Raw genomic sequence first — 15,267 nt, 5'->3', positions numbered from 1 at the left:
GTTACCAAAAAGATAGCACCAATGGGATGATACAATACATAACGCTGGATAGATGCCTTCAAATCTTGAACAGAGAAAAGGAAGGTTCACATGTAATTGACATACATTTGTGTCAAGCTGGGAAAAAGATTTCGCTACACCTCCCTCCTCCAAATGGTCCTTCCCAGTTCATCCCCGAGTTATGAATTTACCAAAACACTTAAGCCTATCATGTGTAAATTGACTGGCAACAGGTTTTTGAAACAAGCAATCAGTTGATGCTTCCACTGACATGCACATGTATGGTGTTCCATGGGATTCTGACTTCTCATCACTGTCACTTACAATGGCTGAAATGCTTCATATCTAAACACAGCTGGGATAAATGACAGAAGTCTCCATCACATTTCCGAACCAAGACCCAGCTGGGCAGCATTTGAGAACGAAAAGTATGAACTTATGATGTGAAAGACAACCAAACTACACAAGATGTAAAGAGAATAATGCTAGGCATTACAGTCAAACCTGTATTAGGGGCCACCTCTACAGAGGGGCCACCTGTCCATAGTGGCCACTTTTTGTCGGTCCCTTGGGTATTTTATCTACAAGTTGCCACCTCTATACAGAGGCCATCTGTCTACAGTGGCCACATGGCCACATTTGTCCGGTCCCTTGAGTGGCCACTATAGACAAGTTTGACTGTATTTGTGAATATTTTTACGTATACATTTCTATTTTTTGTTTCCAAAACAGCCCAGCCGGGTCCTAGTTTGGAAATGTGACGTTAGCCTAAGCAGGCCCTACGTGTCAGGCTTTTGGCTGACAATATCCTTTGTTTTATTCTGATGGTGTATAAGTTCTACTGCATTTGCTTCCTTGTGGCTGTGTAACGATAGTTCACCTTTATCCGCGGGGTAACCTATATCCGTTGTGTTGCTTAACAGGGTATCCAGGGATATCAAGTCGATGGATGGTAGTTTCAAATTGTGCTATTTTCAAGATATTACAGTTTGAGACCACCATCTGTCGACTTGGTATTCCTAAATACACTGCTCTCAAAAAGAACGGATAAAGGTTACCCTACGGATAAAGGTGAACAAGTGTTACATGATTCTGAGTGCAATAGAAGCAAACTGCAACCAAACTGACATACCATCAGAAAAAAAGTCCAACTCATAGAACATTTTAGAGGCTAGAATGAGTGACATTTGTGGACAGAATTATTTCTTCACTATCTTTTATACTATTCCTTAAAATTCACAGAAAGAAATCTTTGCAAATGATACAACTGCAACATGGGACTAACACTACCAACACAACCAAAACTTTATTTGAAACATCATGTAAAAGTACCGGTATATCTTACCATGTGGCCAGTTTAAACATACATTTAAGTAACAGACTGTGCCAACACTTCTCAGCTAATTCATCTGTTTTTGTAGTCATTCTGTTAATCATACCAATGTAACAGATTGTGATGTACACTCAAACTTTGTACAGAAAACATCAGTACAATCAGGGTCACCAACATCGCATAATCTCCAAGCAGACGTACCAATGAAAGATCATCAAATTTTCTTCCTAACGAACTTTTCTTTCTCGCACCTATCACAATCATGCATACAAAAAGGAAAAGTTTGGTAGGCTGAAAGTGGTACAACCTTTCATCCGAATATCTGCTTGGAGATTATATGTTACCCCTTGCCTAGCCCTACACAACATACGACCTGCAGCAGTTAGGCATGGCCATAGAAGTGCCTAGCTTTCAGCAAAGGCACACCAACAACCTAAACCAGCAATACCTTTCTTTGTCTCAGTACAAACTTCCATCTCTTATTTATTTGCCTTCAACTTTTACCTGGCCGCTAAGCTCTCGTCAGAGCTACATGTATTTCTGAGGGACTGTTCAGGGAGGTATTCACAATGCCTAAAACATATCTGGATACAAAGTTAAGGGTTACATTGGAGGGTGCCGCATGAGAGACACAGCATAGACATCAAGATGTGAAAGATGTGAAAGTCCCTCTACACTTATTTGCCCTGGTACAGTATTGACATTGAGAGTCTGCCAGATGCACTGGTAACCTCCATGTAGAGCCCTGAACAATCCCCCACACGAAAATGTGCATTCTGAACACCATACATCAGGCAACAGCGTGTTCTACAAATGCCACATATACATGTTCATCAAGTATGTCCATGAGTCATGAGTGGAAATGTTGTAACAAGTAACAGTAACAATGTTGTGGAACAAAGACAGCAAATTCATATTGGGTAAGAAAAAGTGCAATACAAACCCATTACCACAGATTAAACTAAACTGTTTTACTACAGAAAATACACACTTAAGATCTGACACCATCAACATTAATCAAACCATCATGTATATATATATATATACAATGTTAATGTTACCACTAAATCACAACAGTTAAAGAGAAAGTAAGACTTCACTTTCAACAGCAAACGATGAAACAAACCAAGTGAGAAGTTACACAGAAACAGTCCATGATCTTATCAAACTCTTACCTAAGTTAGAAATCTTGGCAATACAGACTTGGTACAATCTAAGGTCTGGTTATAACAGTTCTGGGAGCATCAGCACCAGCTTGCCTCCAGACAGTACAGGGCTAACCTCTTTTTGCAGTAGAAATACATCTGCAAGTTTTCTCATTGTAGCAACGTACCCAGCAATTTCCCCATATTTACAAACAGTATAAAATTTCCCATGCTATAATGCTCTGAACATCAGCAGTGAAAGTTTCTCTCCCGTTTCTGACCTACCTCTATAGTTAGTATAGTATCGCATTCTCTCTAATCTACCAAAACATGCCATTATATATATACTTCATCTTAAATTCCAAGTTTTTCCTGTTAGAGAATGTAAAATTTTCTTTCAATTAGTAGTTCTCAAAAGGTGCAGTTGACGTAAGACACAGACGTGCCTAAAAATGCTGTGCAGCTTTCTTTAATGCGGTGCATTCGCAGCAAGTTACAGCATTAAGTACATTGACGATTTCCTCTCCGACTGCATCATTTGGCCTCAGTTGTTGTGTACTGGTAGCGAGATAGGTGTAAAAATAGTCCCCATTTGTGTGCAGCCAAGATTTCCATCGAGTCTAGCACCATTTGCTTCCAACATACATCTACGCAAGCAAATGGTTCTTGGTGATGAAAAACCTTGCGCAATGCTTTACCCCATATTTACTTCTGAAACGCCATATATTAGCATCAGTTGGAGGTCGTCTAAAACATCTTGCACCTCTCTTTTAAGCTTAATATCTTAACTATCAACAATGGCATCTAACAACCTCTCCTTGAGCCTCCTTTCATACAATTTTGGTGCATATACCTACCCTTAGGAGGGAGACAATAGTGATTTTCTATGATGGATACAAATTGGGATCCATTACTTTGAATTATTTTTTGTGAAGCATACCTTGAGGGCGACTCCCAAAACTCCATTGCCTGTGTATTTCTGCCACCTAGGAAACCACAATGTCTTCAGCATATTTTACAAACTTCATGTCCACAACATTATAAAACCTTCTACACAGGACCCTTATAGTTCTTTGCATAGAATGAAGCAATATCGTGGGTAGCAGGCAGCATGGATAGAGATCCTTGGCAGAAAAGTCTGTTTTTTAAGCATTGCACAAACACAGTAAAGAAACCAACATGAAAGATACAGCAAGAGATGGTTAGACAGCTATAGCACAAGGCCACACCAATCTAATTTCTTGGTTCACGGATTTTTTCCTAAAAAATATGGAGCGAGAGGGCGAAACAAAAATAAAAATTGTAAAATGCTTGGGGTAAAGGTAACGGCTAATCCAAAATATAAAGAAAAAAAGTTTTCAGCTTGAAAAAAGTACAAAAACACTATTATTGTACAGTAACAGCACCTGTTCCCAAACTTTAAGGATCTTGTAATATAAAGACTAATTTGCTACACCAGAAAGTTGGTGACTGGTTTCATTAATGGTGAAAATTTGCTAAGTGGTAATTTTTATTTTTATTTTTTTTTCCAAAAAATAGGAGCGAGCGAATCCGTGAACCAAGAAATTAAATTGGTGTGGCCCAAAGTTTCCTCACATGAAGATGTAAACAAAGTGCAGCAGCTAATGTGCATGTACAATTCTATCCATAGGGAGGGTCTCGCAAAGTCACAAGTCATCTCCAAACGAAGACGCTTTTGTTGCTCAAATGTAGCTGATTATTTGATCAATCTTACATCATTCTACAGGTAACACAAAAGCATCTTCCTTTGAAAATGACAATGAATTTGGTGACTATCCCTTATTGCTCATATCAACGCTCAATATTTCATCCACCAGGACTTTGTCACTCTGACAAAAAAGTCACTTTGTATGATATCCAATTCTGTAAATAGCTTGAGACAAAGTAAATGGTGTTGATGTTTATTCATTCTATAGTTTTCCCAATCTTACAAATACACTTGTCAAGTACATGTTCCATATTTGGCTTCAATGTGATGTTTTATACATTTGATGGCCCACACCATTCCAAATCAGTTCACACTTCCACAAATACAGCAAATAAAGGGGGCCCAATTCTAACAACACTTAAGCTAAAGCCTTGCTTGAGTCAATTTGACAAACATGTCTACAAGCTTGCAGCAATTGACAGTATTTGACATACAAAACGTCGCTGCAGAAGAACAAAACTCATTCTGGGGTAGTTGAGTACGTTTTATCACAGTGTACCACTGATTGTCTTCATCACATTGCATTGAGACCTATACCTCATTAATATTCCTCACCTTGTATTAGATATCTTCCATAATTTCCACCTACAATCCTAGCGCAACAAACATAACAATCCTGCTTACAGCTGTAATCAACCATAAAGAAAAACTACAGGTAACAACAAAACACACAAACTGATACACAGTATGTAAACTCTGGATACAAGCAACTTCATTGTTTCCCTAGGATATACTGGGAATCCACTTAATATCGCAGTCAGTAATTTTAGCAGTTTTGGGGACAGGGACTAGGTCACAGCATTTCATTGCAATGGTTGGAATAAGGTTCTAGCTGACGACAGATAAAATCAAATAATGGCAATGATGAAATTTTCAGGGGTTGAATAGTGATTGCTAAATTGGTAAAATTGAATTACCTTTATCCTTGCTTTATCAAATCAAGAACCATGTATACAGTAAATGCAAATAGCAAGCCATTACCTTCTTACATAAGTAATGATTAAATAGTCATGTCTACAGGGTGCTGTTTAAATCATGATATACATCAGGTTTTACAACATTCAAGGAGGTTGAAATTGTCTGGGATAAATTCTGCATCTTGAATCAGTACCACAGTTCCTAACCTAGGGACTTGAGTGGCTAGAAACACCATTTTATACATATTTATGAGACACACAAACAATAACTTCTGTCTCCCCCTAGAACACATTGACATGTATCCCACTGAGGCACAGTGAAGTCAATGCTGGGCAACTTGGTACGTGTCATCATTTAACAATAGACAATGTCATCCTTTCAAGACTTGACTTCAACCATGAACCAAACGAACACTTCAAGTTGTTAAAGCTTGGCTAAAATTGCCGCTTATGAAAAAAGACAAAATAATGCCTGTTGTCTAAACATAATCTTTCCTACTTGTACATATCCTCTCACCACACATACCTAATGCCTGACAAACAGCATTAGAGACAAGCAAGCTATGAAGTCTGTCAACACAGAAATAAGCCTGTGAATTCTTCTTGGAGACAAAATTACGGACAACAGCTCTTTTTCCTTCAGAAAATGGCTATGGAGATGAAGGTGTTAAATGCATTCTACAACTCAAAGGATTCATCATCACAATTTTCTTGAAACTTCTTCTACAACCTTCTTCTGTGCAAATAATCTTTCTGACATGCATTCACCAAGCAAATAACCTGGTGAGCCAAACATCATCTTCCTTTGACCATCTTTTTCCTTACAGCTTCCCACAGAGCAAAATCTAATGACATTTCAGCACATCTATAGACGTTCAGCTCCAGTCCAGACTTTGATTTGCTTCCCATGGCTTCCTCAGATAGAACAGACCATGAGAAACCTGACCTTCATCTATATGTCTCATTATTGATGATGATCTTCAATCTACAGACTTTTAAATGCATTTCTTTGTACACTTTCAGTCAAGTTTGGAAATTTCCACACTGGTTTGTCACTTAAGCACAAAATAACAAATGTCTATCTAGAAGTCTGACTCTTGAATATTACTACAGGCATGATGAGCTATGGTAAATCTGACAAAGGGGATCTTTTCTAGTACTACAAATGTACTTGGCGGCAGGAAAGTCCTTTCAGTCTACCCACAGACATAACTGACATGACTTGTACAACCAAGAAGTTGGCTTTGGATACCTTTCCCTGGTTTCTGTTTGTGCGTTGTTGCAAAAAATTGTAACTATCCCACAAGCAGCCACGGTACACAAACCTACTTGTACAATAAACATCCTGATTAAAATGCAGCTGCAGAATCAAACAAACAAAAAATCCTGCTATGTCTAAAAAGACATACTGTACACCATTAATGGAATGGTTGACTTCGTGTGTAAATTTTAGTATGGAGCAAGACCAGTATGATGAACATTTCCACATGGTGTGCCAGGTCAGTCTGTTGCCTCAACTATGTACAGGATATATCAGGTACATTTCAGAACAAAGTGGTGGATGGTTAATTAATTCCTGCAGGGATGCAAATAAATGAAAAGCGAGAAATTGATTTGAGTAAGGACACTCTTGAGACCTTCAAGAGTTGGAGATAGAGCTCTACATATTTGTCAAATTCAGGCTGACACATTCAAACTGGACTTGTAGTGAAACAGCTGTGGCCTAACAGCCCATAAACAGGTTTAATCAAGGAGCTTTTATGTATAAACTTTTAAGGACAGGTTACACTGGCACCTACATGTAGGGTCATCTCTGTACCATACAGATACTAAAGTTATGGAAAAGACAGTATCACATGGTGTGTACATGTGAATGTGGCTGAGGTCTGGGTCATTAAGTGGACTATATAGCCCTATCACTTAACCGCAGCCACTCTTACTACTGGAGGAACTGGTAGAAACTTCTCAGCACCACTGCTTGAGTCGCAACCACTGTTCCTGCAAGTTTAGTTGCATAGCACATTTACAGAGAGTGCATCAGTCGTCAACAACAACTAATGCTAACCTTTATCTGTATTCATGTCATCTGTTAGCAATAGAAGTTAACAACTCAACGTTTGCATGTAAAACAAAATGGGCAGCAGCAAGCCATCACAAATAGGCAAATTAGGGACTCATTTGCATATCTGTGATGACTGAAATGAAAGCAGTGCAAAGTAGAGGCTACAGTGGACCGAACTAACAGCCATGCTTGATGCTATAGCCAACCATGTATGTGATCATCAACAGACTTTGTGCACATTTTAATTGTAAAATCTACACTAATCTCCTCATTGTTCATTAGTCCTGCCTAGCGATGTCTTCTGCGTCTTTCATGGGCAGGTGAAGCTGCAGGGGGTCCCTAAGTCTCTTCAGGTCCACCTCGCACTGGTAGATCTGGCTCTTCAAGAAGTTGTACTTCTGCACATCGAACTTGACCTTCTTGGCCTTCTTGTGGAAGCCCAGCAGGTACTGACGGTCTGCAGCATCCTGGTACACATACTCCTGTAGGAGATTTGGGGAGGGGGGGGCGGGGGTAGCAAAGAATGGTAAGAAATATTTAATGTTCTTCACAACAGATAAGAATAGTCAGTTAGAGAGACGCCTGCCAGAGTGCAGCTATGAAATGATGGTGCAATGTTGAATTTCTAAAGGACCAGGTCTGTAATATCATATTCTCATCAAGTACAGTAACAGTTTTATCATACACGAAACTACACACAGACCACAGTCATGGCACAGTCTTGTTATAATTACTGACAGTAACATGACCATTTGATGGATGTGGAGAGAAAATAAACTTCCATTTTCAGCCAGTCTTTCTTACTCTGGCCTATTTGACCAACCCTTGGACATGACAACACCATGTTACAGAAGGCCACAAAAAACAATGGTTTACTCTTTAAAACTAAAAAGTTAGCAAACATTAAAGCAACAGAAAACTGTTACAGTAACAGATCATGGCACAGTAACAACAAAGGTGGTATGCAATTAAGAATGATGAATGATGATGAATTAAGAATGCATATTATTAGGCATGGGAATGGAGACGTCGCAAGGTTAGTACTGTGTCGATGCTAACAACATTGGTCATTTTAAATTTGAAAAGACACTTGCTGTAAAATTGTTAACATGACAAAAATAAAAAAAAGCATTATTCAAGCTTTTAATCAATTGTATATCCAGCAATTAATTGAAAGTTGAGAAACTGACAATGAGATTTGAAAGGTGAAATTTCAAATTCAAAGTGACCAGTGTGTGCTAAAAAAAATAGATCATGATACAACACCTGTCTTGTGACAATGAAGTAAGCGTATGCAGCCATCGACATCGCATATCCAGTAAAATACGTCACAGGTTCCATGATATCCCACGAGTATTCCCACCAAGTCAGGCGAGCGAACAGGCCGAATTGCAAGGCCATGTACGCGAGCCCGGAGTACACTATGAAGGTGGTGCGTTTCTCCGCACGCGTGGCAAGCTCCTTTCTAACCTAGGGGTACAAACATCAGGGACGGGATTACTCACACAGACACGGGAACGTCACGGCACAATAGTCAAAGGTCAGCTTTTGAACACTGGTGTGAGACAAACTTTTGACCTGTCATACAAATCTGCATGATTTAATGATGCGTTATACATCTGATATATGACTTTGGTGTTTGTTTTCTAGCACTCATGAAGAAATTTTGTCAAAATTGTGGAGGGTGTAAAAAAAAAAAAGCCAAAAGTTATATTAAGGTTTCACACCAGAGTTCTCGGCTCCCTTATACAGCCACGTCCTGCCATGCCCACTGTACCTGTCTGGTTACGGCAAAGTAAGCGTACGCAGCCATGGCCGTCCCGTACGTGATGAAGTACGTGACGGGTTCCATGATATCCCAGGAGTACTCCCACCACGTCAGCCGGGCCAAGACGCCAAACTGCAGCGCCATATAACCTAACCCCGCCCACACAAGGAAGCGGCTGCGCTTTGCTGCATACAGGTCTATAGCTTTCTTAGCCTGACAAGAACAATTGGTCAGGAGAAATCTGTGAACATTTGTCACAAAAAGGTCAAGAACAAGAACATTCACAAAATTTTTTAGACATGGAAAAAAACTAATACAGCTGTAGTACAATTTCCATTTTGAAAAGTACTTCCAGTATACAAGTAAGCCATGGATTACGCAGGCTTTTAGCTAGGATTTTATAATAGGGAGTCCAGACTTATTGGTGAGTCGCGGTAAGTGACTATTGTAGGGGGGGTCTGGGGGCATCCACCTTCCATGGTGCAGAGGTTTTTTATGATTTTAAGTTAAAAAAGTGCATTCTTAGGTATCCTAAGATGCAAAAATACCGTTCCAGAGGTCACAGTAGAAGACTGTGACCACAGATGACCTGGTAGCATCCCTGGTCAATCAGAATTTCATGCTTGTCAGACGATTTTCTCCCTAGTATAGGACGTCCAGGGGCATCAAATTTCTTGTTATTCTAAGAAAAGTGCGTCCAGATGACGCGTTGACGCATGCCTGGCTAAAAGCCTGCATGTAAACATATCAATTCTATCAATACATACAAAAGGTTGAAGAGCCCCCTGTCACTACATGTGGGTCCTGCAGAAGGAAGAATGGCTTACTAATATTACTTTCCAATAAAAGGATATTGCCAGTACCCAGCCCAGACATTCTAGCCCTGCTTGTTACAGGGCTTGAAAAACCACCTGCATATGCAGGTTAGTGCAGGTAAAATTGGAGCTGTGCAAGTATTTCTGGTGTCTACCTGCAAGTAACCTGCACTGGTCCATGTACATTTTGTACTGGTTTTATACATGATGAATGTCATATGATGCAGGTGTATATGGATTGTTATTAGCTGCATTGACTGTTACCACCTATAAAGTATTTTCAAAAAATAGCAATGGTTCCTGAACGATTTTAGTATGATCCATACTTCCTAAATTCAGAGTCACAGGTGCAAGTTAAGTTTGTCTGGTGCAGGTAATTTTCAATGTTACCTGCACCGGTGCAGGTATGCAGAAAAAAGCATTTCGAGCCCTGCTAATGTTATCATATCATAAAGCAGAGATTCAAACAGTCCTTCTTCAGCAATGGTTGAACACTAAGCTTTAAATATTAGATCTCATAGTGGTGTCTGCAATTCCCATATGCATTCATCTAATTTTTTTTTTTTTCAACCTTTATTTAACCTTGATACATCATTCGGCCTGAGCCGTTTTTCAAGATTTCAAGGGTGGGGGAGGTCAGAGGTCTAAATACCTTCTAAATACAATGCAGTACACAAAATATACAATTCAACATTCCATAGATCCTTTCGTATTCAACATAATTTCAGTCCATCTCATAGTCCATAGTTACATAATTTCTAGTCGAGTCAAGTTCTTAAACGACGATAAAGAGGGCGCCTGCCTCAAGTTCTGCCTCAGACTATTCCACAGAACTGTGCCTGAATATGTTATAGACCTTCGAAACGCTTCTCTGTGGACCATGGGTAAGTATAGTAGGTCAGTTGATTATAGTATAGTAGGTCAGTATATTAGTCAAAATGAAGACTTTTCCTTGTCACAAATCATACTGTTTTTACAGTAGAAAGAAAGAAGTACCGGGTGATCCAGTTGCTTCGGCTATGGCAGGGCTCGAAATCCTTTTTTCTGCATACCTGCACTGGTGCAGGTAACATTGGAAATTACCTGCACCAGACAAATTTTACCTGCACCACTCTGAATTTTGGAAGTATGGATCATACTAACTTTCTTCAGGAACCATTGCTATTTTTTTCTTTTATAATCTGGTAACAGTCAATGCAGCTGAAAACAATTCATATACGCCTACATTATAGGATTTGTATATATAAAACCCAGTACATGAACCAGTGCAGGTTAGGTGCAGGTAGACACCAGAAATACTTGCACAGCTCCAATTTTACCTGCACTAACCTGCATATGCAGGTGGTATTTCGAGCCCTGGTTATGGCCTAGCATTTCATCACAATTCCTCTCTGATTTCACTGAGCAAAGGCCCACAATCAAACAATTTATATTGCCCTGAAGTTTTTCAACTATTTTGTTTATAACATGATTTACAAATGTAGGCCGGCTTGAATCTAATTTGAATTGATGCTGACCATGATATGATCTTGATTTATTCAATATGGACAACACTAATTTGATGACATAAGGTATCTAGCATTCTTGGTTTGGTTCACTAATTTCCTTCTTAGTATTCAGGGTAAGTCACATTTGAATACAATATAGGACTGTATTGATTATCAATTGGACCATTCCAATTCAGTATGGGGAAAAGTATCTAAATTCAGACAGCCAATTTCTAAGTTGAAAACACAAATATCAACAACATTTGAACAATTAAGAACCTTATTTTGAGACATATATGTATCAGCCAAATATTTTCTTTTTTTTTGAGACACAGAAAATCTTTAATTCTGTACTTAAAAGACATTAGTGACCTAATTTTTGCTTCTCAACCCTCAACCAGTGCATGGATCCAGATGCAGCTGACAGCTAGCATATATAGTTACAGTTTTATTTATGAATATCTAATACTTGAGCGTGTTCCAGTTCTCGCATGTGTAGCCTGTCTGGTGTGTTATATTACTTGTTATGTGCTGCGTTATTCAAAACTTAACCAGGGCTCGAAATATTTTTCCTGCATACCTGCACCAGTGCAGGTAACATTGAAAATTACCTGCACCAGACAAATTTTACCTGCACCACTCTGAATTTAGGAAGTATGGATCATACTAGAATTGTTCAGAAACCATTGCTATTTCTTCTTTAATACACTATATGTGGTAACAGTCAATGCAGCTAATAACAATCCAAATACACCTACATTATAGGACATTTATGTAAGTGTATAAAACCCAGTACATGGACCAGTACAGGTTAGGTGCAGGTAGACACAGGAAATACCTGCACAGCTCCAATTTTACCTGCACTAACCTGCATATGCAGGTGGTATTTCGAGCCCTGTTAACATACATTTGTAACCTCTATGATGATGCCGAACAAACACTTTTTTCTCAGAGAGATGATGCCATCCCATTGATTAATGCACTATGGCCAACTAGGTCAAATTCTAACATATCGTCTTCCCACATTCTATAAATTATGGATGCGTGCTGTATTCTCAATTGATTCCCATTAAACATTAGGTGTTTACGCAATGACAAGTTGGCTTGACGTAGAGCACTGAAAAATGGTACTGCCAACAAAAGAAATATTATAGCAAGATGAACAAATATTTCAGTGTCAGATGCTCTCTGCATACCTCATTTGTTAGACCTTCTACCCTGTAGCTTTCACTGATTTTTTTTACAGGCAGTGGTTTGGAACGGCTATGGCTATATATATAACTCACCTTGAGTTAAAAACTTTGCTTCGTGTCCTTGAAATAACATAAAAGTACGAGTAGGGAGGGAAATTTTGCTTTTGCTAAAAACAAGCATTGGCTTGGAATTAATCTGGTTATGTTTGATCATTCCAATTTGCTTCAAGTATAGATCAGGTTAGACATTCCAATAAAAATCACATTTCAAAGAATATAGTCCATTAGCTCACCTTTCTACAGTATACCCTTACGTTTTTATAGCATTCAGCATTGTATAAAGGGGCCTTCTGTGCCATTTATGACATTAGAACTGCATCTATAGGATGTGTAGGTCAGTGATACGACTCATATTACACCCTCCATGAAATTTACTGCAATGTGAAGACCATCTTTACACAATAGTAAGCATAAAATTATTCTGTGGTGCAAGAAATTACTAGCCTGGGTGCATCCTGGCTGGTTTATGTCTGCTCCAATAGTAGGGCTGGGTATCGGTACAGCGTACCGGTACAAAACCGGTTTTTCTTATAACACCGGTCCAGAAAAACCGGACCTGAAAAAATCAGGTGGACCGGATGTTGGACCGATTAGAAAATTAACAGATTATTTTATCAGCCATTCACACGTTTTGGCGCTTGCAGGTGGAAGAAAATAACAAGAGTGAAGTGGAGTAGAGTTTGTAGTAACTTTCTACCAAGTTTTAAAGCCAATCGTATAGATGCAGTTAGCGTTGTAGGATTTTAAAACGCCAGTGTAAGTCTGATACTCCACCAAACAGATTTCTATGTAGTGAAATGGACCATTGGTATGAGTCATACTGAATCAGGTCCAGGTTCAGGTCCGGACCTGATCCTTTGGATCTGAACCGGACCTGGACCTGAATTTTCTGTACCGGTACCCAGCCCTATCCAATAGTATAGTGGCTGCTTCACCGGGTGGGTAGCTACTTAGCTGTAGTTTCCTCTACCATGCATGTTTTCATTGCGACATCTACCTTCACCCCCTGGTGTGAGTTGTGTGAACTCAAACACTTGCATTTACAGTAATATCATAGAATTTTCATGGTGGTTTCATGTTTGCTGTTTTCGAAGTGACCTCATCACTACCATGCATTTTTTCATTGCGACATCTACCTTCACCCCCTGGTGTGAGTTGTGTGAACATTTTCTTATCATCAGATTATTTAGATTAGCCAATTCTTTTTGTAGAGATAACGATTTTTTCTTTACCATAAATGATATTACTGCAGTGGCGGCGGCACCGGGGGGCAGGGGGGGCGGCGGCCCCCCCGGAAAATATGTTGGGGGGGCGTCGCTCCCCCAGAAAAGCAAGCTGAAACCTTGTGTATTTTTTGGATGATGGAAATTTCATTAAATCAAGCTAGTCTAACGGCAAAATTTACCCCCGAAAATGCAAGAAATGGCGTTTCAGAGAGTCCCGATTTCAAAATTTCGCCAGACCTCCCTTGTGACGGCCCGCGTCTTCGGCGAAGGACAATATGTTGCGGGAGTGTCGCTCTCAAAAATCTTTTAAACTGAATTTAACTATCGTACTTAGCTTAGTTTACAAGCAGAATGTGGCCCCCAAATGCAGGAAATGACGTTTCAGACGGTCAAGATTTCAAAATTTTCTCCGGACCTCCCTAGCGATAACTTGCGCCTCGGACGCTTACAACGACATGGTGAAAATTTGTGTGGGTCATCGCCCTCAAACAATTTCTTTCTATGACAAAAATGCCATTAGATTTAGCATAGTCTGCCAGCAAATTTTGTCCCTAAAAATACAGAAAATTGCATTTCATAGGGTGCAGATTCCGAAATTTCCCCAGACCAACCTTGCGACAGCTTGCACCTACGGTACACGAAATCATGAAAATATTTTTGGGGCATCGCCCTCGCTATTAAAAACCATGTGTCTTTCTTACAGAATTGCCATCAAATTTAGCTTAGTCTGGCAGCAAAATTTGCCCGTCAAAACGAAGGAAATGGCGTTTTAGAGGGTCAAGATTTCAAATTTTCCCGGGGGAGCATGCCCCCGGACCCCCCTAGGATGGTCGCGCGACGGGTGCTGCAATGTTCTGTCAGTAAAGTTCCCCCCCCCCATGCGAAATTTGCTGCCGCCGCCTCTGTACTGTAAATGCAGAAATTTTCACAGTGGTATGTTTGCTGTTTTCGAAGTGACCTCATCCCCGCGAGCTTAAACCCACTAAGAAAGCAAATGTTCACTCTTTTACCTTTGTTTCAACATCTAATTTAAAACAAAAGCACACACTTCATTTTCTCCCTACTGCAAAATTAAATTCTTGCAAGCTGAAATGCTGTTACAGTACTAAGATTCTGTGAAAAAGAATGACTGAAGCAGGGCTCTAGCCAGCGTCCCTTTTTCCGTCAATTGACAGAAATTTGCTGCGTGTGACGGAAAAACCAATCCGTCCACCTTGACGCACAAAAATCCTTGGTTGAAGCTACAGGCGGCTTGGGGGCGCCGTCCATGGCCGTAACACACTGTTTGTTTTGCTATTGTTATTATTGTTGACGAAGTGTGTCGGCGCCCTTTAGCATACGATAATCTCATTAAAAACCCGTTTTTCAAGGTCTCAGTTCAGTCTTTCTAACTCATGGAAGAGTGTTTTCACGATTTTCGTGACAATGGGAATTGGTTGACGGAAAAAAATTTCGAGCTGGCTAGAGCCCTGGACTGAAAACTATGCTATCCAGGTGATTCAAACAGGATCAGGATGAGTGGCATCTCACTG

The 15,267-nt window shown here is 39.7% G+C and overlaps 1 protein-coding gene across 1 annotated transcript in view; it reads right to left on the bottom strand.

Moving 5' to 3' along the window:
* Window positions 1-1,281: 1,281 nt before the first annotated feature.
* LOC118412371 (calcium uniporter protein, mitochondrial-like) overlaps window positions 1,282-15,267 on the bottom strand; it is a 37,004-nt gene continuing 23,018 nt past the window's right edge. The window contains exons 7-8 of the mRNA XM_035815199.1: window positions 8,453-8,656; window positions 1,282-7,668 (exon numbers count right to left, since the gene is read on the bottom strand). Coding sequence (XP_035671092.1) covers window positions 7,465-7,668; window positions 8,453-8,656 — 408 coding nt within the window. The 3' untranslated portion in view covers window positions 1,282-7,464. The remainder of the gene's footprint in view (window positions 7,669-8,452; window positions 8,657-15,267) is intronic.

This window comes from Branchiostoma floridae, chromosome 3 (assembly GCF_000003815.2).
Source record: "Branchiostoma floridae strain S238N-H82 chromosome 3, Bfl_VNyyK, whole genome shotgun sequence".
NCBI lineage: Eukaryota > Metazoa > Chordata > Leptocardii > Amphioxiformes > Branchiostomatidae > Branchiostoma > Branchiostoma floridae.
The sequence above is the reverse complement of the archived record's forward strand: the minus strand, read 5'-3'. Positions and strand labels throughout refer to the sequence as shown.